Genomic DNA, 7,500 nt, shown 5'->3' with positions numbered 1-7,500 from the left:
GTAAAGTCCTTTTTTCTTCTGGTTTCTTATATGTGTCACAGCACACCGCAAGCTTTTAGGCGAATAGCAAGTGAGTGGTATATATATATCATCAATTTTATAGTGGGTAACGGTGTAAATTACTTGCCATGTTCATGTCCATTATACGTTTTCCATATTCCATATGTGTCATTTAATTGTGTGTTGCTTGATGCCATGTATGTATGTGTGTGTGTGTGTGTGTGTACATGACTTTAAATAAGCATGGATGTGTGCACTCGATTGTGTGTGTGAACCATGTATATATTTTCTGTTGTCAATGTTGTCAATTACATATGTTATACTATGCGTTTGAATCATTAAGTATTTTAGACGTCATACTTTTTTTCGTATCTTCACGATGGCTTTTTACCCGTTTAAATTTTAATGCTTCCAACTTTCAAAGCGCTGCACGGCTGGGAAGAGATGCGCACTTTTATCACTGTTGTTCATGTAGACGTAATCATGGATTCATGCAAACGTCATACCTGCTGTATTTTATTTTGTTTGTTTGTATAGTCGCGTGCGGTCGCGCAGTCTTTTTGGTCAGTTCCGATTACCTCCCATTGATGCGAAAACCTATATAAGAAGATAGATAGATCTGTTTATCTGTTAATGGAACTCCAAAATATTCCATGGATTTGTTACTTAATTTTTAAAAGATAAGTTCGAAACATTATCACCTGATAAGTCGCCGTATAACCTTATAGGTTCCAGCGACTAAATATTTTCCCCCGGTGCAACCATAGACATGTACGTCATCATGATCTCCCCTTAATTTGACCGTTATTTTGGCTGTCTTAGTGAAATGGTAAGATATATCTCTATGTTTTTTACATGTAAGTGTTCGGAAAAAATACAGTTATAGCAGTTATGTACAAAAATAAGCAGCATATGCTCTTTTCGCCAAAGTAAAGTCCTTTTTTCTTCTGGTTTCTTATATGTGTCACAGCACACTGCAAGCTTTTAGGCGAATAGCAAGTGAGTGGTATATATATATCATCAATTTTATAGTAGGTAACGGTGTAAATTACTTGCCATGTTCATGTCCATTATACGTTTTCCATATTCCATATGTGTCATTTAATTGTGTGTTGCTTGATGCCATGTATGTATGTGTGTGTGTGTGTACATGACTTTAAATAAGCATGGATGTGTGCACTCGATTGTGTGTGTGAACCATGTATATATTTTCTGTTGTCAGTTACATATATGTTATACTATGCGTTTGAATCATTAAGTATTTTACACGTCATACTTTTTTTCGTATCTTCACGATGGCTAAAAATTTTAATGCTTCCAACTTTCAAAGCGCTGCACGGCTGGGAAGAGATGCGCACTTTTATCACTGTTGTTCATGTAGACGTAATCATGGATTCATGCAAACGCCATACCTGCTGTATTTTATTTTGTTTGTTTGTATAGTCGCGTGCGGTCGCGCAGTCTTTTTGGTCAGTTCCGATTACCTCCCATTGATGCGAAAACCTATATGACTGTTTTTTGTTATTTTTCTCTCTGTTAATTCACCAGTGGCTATGTAACATGTGTTACAGAATTGCACCGGTGTAAGGGTTAACATTTTATTTTTCACCAAGAGAATATAATTCATTATATGCGGGATAATGTGCGGGGGGGGGGGGGGGGGGGGAGGGGTGCAAACAACATTTTCACAAGCACATAACCAACAAAATGACATCGCATGCGCAGCACACAAAGTGCGTAGCACGGGTACCACTAGTCAGTTTTATTTCACCGACAGCCCCGACTGAGTGACAGGGACGATGGGCAGCTGTATGACAGGAAAGACACGCAGTCTTACCAGTGAAAAAATACGCAGTCTTACCAGAGAAGTAACACTCAGTCTAACCAGAGCAGTAACACGCAGTCTTACTAGAGAAGTAACACGCAGTCTTACCAGTGAAAAAATACACAGTCTTACCAGAGAAGTAACACTCAGTCTAACCAGAGCAGTAACACGCACTCTTACCTGAGAAGTAACACGCAGTCTTACCAGTGAAGTAACATGCAGTCTTCCCCGAGAAGTAACACGCAGTCTTACCAGAGAAGTAACACGCAGTCTAACCAGAGAAGTAACACGCAGTCTTACCAGAGAAGTAACACGCAGTCTTACCAGAGAAGTAACACGCAGTCTTACCAGAGAAGTAACACGCAGTCTTACCAGAGAAGTAACACGCAGTCTTACCAGAGAAGTAACACGCAGTCTTACCAGAGAAGTAACACGCAGTCTTACCAGAGAAGTAACACGCAGTCTTACCAGAGAAGTAACACGCAGTCTTACCAGAGAAGTAACACGCAGTCTTACCAGAAAAGTAACACGCAGAAGTAACCTGCAGTCTTACCCGAGAGCCTTGGAATTGAGGTGACCAGTTCGGTCCCGGTTTGACCCGGTCCCCTACTCTCAGTACTTTGGCCAGCGCCGCCTTTCTGGGTTTGATTCCAGTCCGTGCTGTTGTCGCTGATGTCGCAGTAGATGTGGCTGGGGATGGCTGTGTAGGCTGCTGTAAGGTTGTCGGTGTTGTGGCGGGCTTTGTGATCTGACCTGAAGACAAATATTAGTTCTTGACAAACTTTCGTGTGACAGGTTAAGTCAGCGTTTTAGAATCTAATCACGCATTTACTGAATGCTCTTCTTCTTCAGCGTTCCAGAATTGTCTGGTTACGTGTGAGCTCGTTTGCCCATTTGGGTTCCCCACACTATGCTCTGAGAGCATAGTCAGCTCACTCCGCTTTCGTTGAGTAGGCATGCTGGGTATTTTCGTGTTTCCATAACCCACCGAACTCCGACATGGATTACAGGATCTTTTCCGTGCGCACTTGATCTTGTGGTTGCGTGTGCACACGAAGGGTGTTAAGTCACTAGCAGGTCTGCACATAAGTTGACCTGGGAGATCGGAAAAACTTGATCTCCACTCTTAACCCACCAGGCGGCAGCGACCGGGATTCGAACTCACGACCTCCCGATTAGGACGTCTTACCACAACGCCACTGCGCCCGTCAATTGAATGTAAATCTACCAACAATACGGCAGTCAGTCATTGTGGTTTTTAGAGGAATGTCTTCCGGTATTGCAATGTGTTGAGACCTGACTCCTCCCTGCATTTGTCGTAATATGTCTATGGTTGCCTACGTCCCACTACAAGGCATGTTTGACAACATAACGCCTTGTCCCAGGAACAGATAGATAACTGAACAGCGTAAGAAGACACCATCACACAGGTGCATTATGTGTCATCGTTCATGGTCCCTCGACTCCAACAGGACATGTCTGCTGATTGCGCATCGGTTTGTTCAAGCAATACGTTCGCTACCTCCCTAAACAGGAACCTTCTACCTATCACTCAGATTAAATTTCAATAATTTTCAAAACATATAGGCCGAGAAGAAAACAGAGAATACGATCGATGCTGAATCCCGCATGCCCCTCTAGGTTCTCGAGTCAAGACATTACAATCGTCCTCTTCTTCTTCCTCATTCGTGGTCGGCTGGGCGTTAAGCAAACAAACAAACAAACAAACAAGCAAACAAACAAACAAACAAAAAATTCTTCTTCCTTCATGGTCTCAAATTCCGACGTTCACTCCGTGGTTATGCACGAGTGTGTTGTTACGATAATATGGCCGTTTTTACCCCTCCATTCAGGCAGCCATACGCAGCTTTCGGGGGAAGAATGCTGGGTATTTTTGTGTTTCTATAACCCACTACACTGTGACATGGATTACAGGATCTTTTCTGTGCGCATTTGGTCTTGTGCTTGCGTGTACACGCGAAGGGGGATAATGCACGGCACATAAGTTAACCTTGGATATCGTGTACACTACATTGGGGTGTGCACGTTAAAGATCCCACGATTGACAAAAGGGTCTTTCCTGGCAAAATTGTATAGGCATAGATAAAAATGTCCACCAAATACCCGTTTGACTTGGAATAAAGGCCGTGAAAGGTGAATGCTCGCCAAATAGGCTACTGAGCTTTACTGGACGATGTGAATGCGTTATATATTGTGTGTAAAAAATGTCTGTTTGTCTGTCTGTCTGTAAAAAATTCCATTTCAAACGGCAGAAATTAATATGTAAGCGCCTAGGGCTATATCTAGATTAGGCGCATAAAAATGATCACAATAATAATAATAATAATAATAATAATAATATCGGATAAATCTCCACCCTTAATCCATCAGCCTTTGCGCCCGAAATTTGAAGTCACGACATTCCGATTAGGAGGCCGATGTTTAATCCACTAGGTCACAGCACCCGTCAAGATACTACAATAACACCCAGTACTTGTTATCAAAAAAGGTCTGCAGAAAATGTGACGTACCCAGAGAGGCAATGTCAGCCCTCAACTGATCCAGTTTCTGGAGGTCCAAGGTCAAGTCTTTGACCTCCATCTTGCGTGTCGTTCCGGTCTGTGACTCCAGGTCGTCGAGGCGTGACGTCAGACCTTTCATCATCCCCAGCAGAGACCCTCCAGACGCTGACTGCACCACATGTCCTACGCTGGCTGCGTTCAGTGCTAAGGCCGCCCGCCATTTCTCAAGCTCCGCCAGTGACGTCATGACGGCGTCTTCCTCAGCCTGTATGAGCTCGTTGACCTCCTGACGTCGCTTCTTCAAGCACTGCTCCAGGTCGTCGAACGTGTCATTGGCCTTTTTACGCATGACCTTGAAAGTGTCCGTAACCTCTTGGATCTAAAACAAAGGAACACAGATCACTCTGTGAAGTTCTGCAAATCGTTTTTAAAATGTCATTTTGCATTTAAAAAAAAGAATTTAAAAAAAAGAAAGTTTTGTCACCGCTGAAGATTTCCTTTTTAATGTCCAGCGGAAGTGGTTTCAGTTCAAAGAGAAATCCTTCAAGCTTGCACCACGCATTCATCAAACCATCTGTTTTCCCCTGATTTTATCATCCACTGAGACTTCAAACGTCATGCAGATTCAATCACAATGGATGTAAGTCTGCTAACAAGGTACGATTCAACAAATGAAGCAGACATGCAACAATTACCTCAGCTTCATTTCAGATTTAATCAGAATCAAGGATGCAAAAAACTTTATAAGGAAAAAGCCTGATTAAACAAGAGCATTAACATGAAGGGTTTACACCAACCTCCGTTGCCAATGCTGTCGCTCTGTCCCTCAGTCTCTGTGCCTGTTGTTCCAGTTCTCTTCTCTTCTCTGTCGCCACGTCTGGGATGGCCTTCACCTCTGCGCAGCTGCGGTGATTGGTTGTCGCACACAACATGCAAATGAGCTCCTGGTGGGTGGAGCAATACACCTCAGCCGGCCTATCATCGTGCACGTTACAAGTTGCGCGGTTTATCTCAGCCAATCGCTGCGGGCTGAGTTTGTTTAAGTCTTCAATGACGTGTTTCCTGGTTAAGGGTATGTTATTGTGAACATTGATGCAAGCCTTGCAGATTTTGACGTCACACTGCAAGCAGAATGACGTGGCAGCAGAGTTGTTATTACACAGCATACAGACATGCTGACCGCTGAGCACTTTGTGACTGTCCACTAGAGCCATGGTGGCCAGGTCAGTGGGAAGGTCATTGACCAGGATGTCAAGGTCACGCTGACCTCGGCTGGTGGAGGGCAGGATGGGGGCCCTGCACAGCGGACAGCCTCCATTGACCCCTGCCTTCTGCAGCCACGACACGACGCACTTTTTGCAGGCTAGGTGTGTACACGGCAGTATCTTTGGCTCTTTATAGCCGTCATGGCAGACAGGGCATTCTGGCAGCTCACTGCTACTGTTGGTTGAAGCGGCGGCCATGATGACTTCTGTAATCACACACACACACACACACACACACACACACTCACACACACACACACACACACACACACACACACACACACACACACACACACACACACACACACACACACACACACACACACACATAATATACATATTAATGAAATTTGCTGAAAATCAGTAGACATTGTCTCATTAAAACACTCCATTCCTGTAGCAGTGTGCGAATGATGTCATACTGTGACCAACGTCTTGAAACAACGCGGTTAGAACCCGTGATTACTTTACACTGTGACCGACGTCTTGAAACAACGCGGTTAAAACCCGTGATTACTTTACACTGTGACCAACGTCTTAAAACAATGCGGTTAGAACACGTGATTACTTTACACTGTGACCAACGTCTTGAAACAATGCGGTTAGAACACGCGATTACTTTACACTGTGACCGACGTCTTAAAACAACGCGGTCAGAACACGTGAGTACTTTACAATGGGACAAACGTCTTGAAACAACGCGGTCAGAACCCGTGAATACTTTACACTGTGACCGACGTCTTAAAACAACGCGGTTAGAACACGTGATTACTTTGCACTGTGACCGACGTCTTAAAACAACGCGGTCAGAACCCGTGAATACTTTACACTGTGACCGACGTCTTAAAACAACGCGGTTAGAACCCGTAATTACTTTATCTTCATCGTGTACACTGCCCCAGGCTGTACGTTTTACACAGCAATATAATGGTTTCTTTTAATTGACAACACAAGATACAATGGAGAGATGGATAGGGGGGGGGGGGGGGGGGGGCGGGGGAGTGAGCGGACGCATCAACTCAATGTTCATACCACCCCCCTCCCCTCCCCCTTGAATAAGGAGTGAAGGAGAACCAATTGTTATCCGTGTGAGCTCCTAACCTACTAGTTGCAAGGGCGGATCACATCCTCATTGGGGGTTTCCACATTTCTTTTAGGGATAGTTCGACGACGCGAAACGTTCCAAAACTCCTAGGGGGTCCCGGGGGCATGTCCCCCCGGACAATGTTGAAAAAAACCATGGAAAATGGAACAATTTGGTGCAATCTGAGCCAAGAAACTTCCCCTAATACACCTTCCAAAAAGTGAATATAACACGGATCGCGTTTACCGGTATTTTCCGGTATTTTACTGATTGAGATTCGCCAATACCGATAAAAAAAAAATGGGTGCTCGGTCAGACGTACCGATTGTTATTTGGTTTGACCGGGGGAAAATAAGAGTGGAAAGAAATCCTTTATGAAGAACCCATGGTCTGTACGGGAGAGAGAAGGAGGGAGAGAGAGAGAGAGAGAGAGAGAGAGAGAGAGAGAGAGAGAGAGAGAGAGAAAGAAGGGAGAGAGAGAGAGAGAGAGAGAGAAAGAGAGAGAGAGAGAAGGAGAGAGAGAGAGAGAGAGAGAGAGAGACAGAGAGACAGACAGACAGAGAGACACACAGAGAGAGACACACAGACAGACAGGCAGACAGAGAGTAAGAGAGAGACAGACAGAGAGAGACAGACAGAGAGACAGAGAGAGACAGAGAGAGAGACAGAGAGAGAGAGACAGACAGACAGGCAGACAGAGAGAGACCGACAGAGAGAGACAGAGAGTAAGATAGAGAGAGAGTAAGAGAGAGAGAGAGAGAGAGACAGACAGACAGAGAGAGACAGACAGACAGAGAGACAGAG

At 44.4% G+C, this 7,500-nt stretch overlaps 1 protein-coding gene across 1 annotated transcript in view; it reads right to left on the bottom strand.

Annotated features, from left to right (window-relative positions):
• Nucleotides 1-5,810, bottom strand: part of LOC138955277 (transcription intermediary factor 1-beta-like) — a 9,124-nt gene extending 3,314 nt beyond the window's left edge. The window contains exons 1-3 of the mRNA XM_070326911.1: nucleotides 5,145-5,810; nucleotides 4,357-4,726; nucleotides 2,379-2,578 (exon numbers count right to left, since the gene is read on the bottom strand). Coding sequence (XP_070183012.1) covers nucleotides 2,379-2,578; nucleotides 4,357-4,726; nucleotides 5,145-5,810 — 1,236 coding nt within the window. The remainder of the gene's footprint in view (nucleotides 1-2,378; nucleotides 2,579-4,356; nucleotides 4,727-5,144) is intronic.
• Nucleotides 5,811-7,500: the final 1,690 nt, after the last annotated feature.

This window comes from Littorina saxatilis, unplaced genomic scaffold, assembly GCF_037325665.1.
Source record: "Littorina saxatilis isolate snail1 unplaced genomic scaffold, US_GU_Lsax_2.0 scaffold_2082, whole genome shotgun sequence".
Taxonomy (NCBI): domain Eukaryota; kingdom Metazoa; phylum Mollusca; class Gastropoda; order Littorinimorpha; family Littorinidae; genus Littorina; species Littorina saxatilis.
This window is presented reverse-complemented; position numbering and strand designations above follow the sequence as displayed.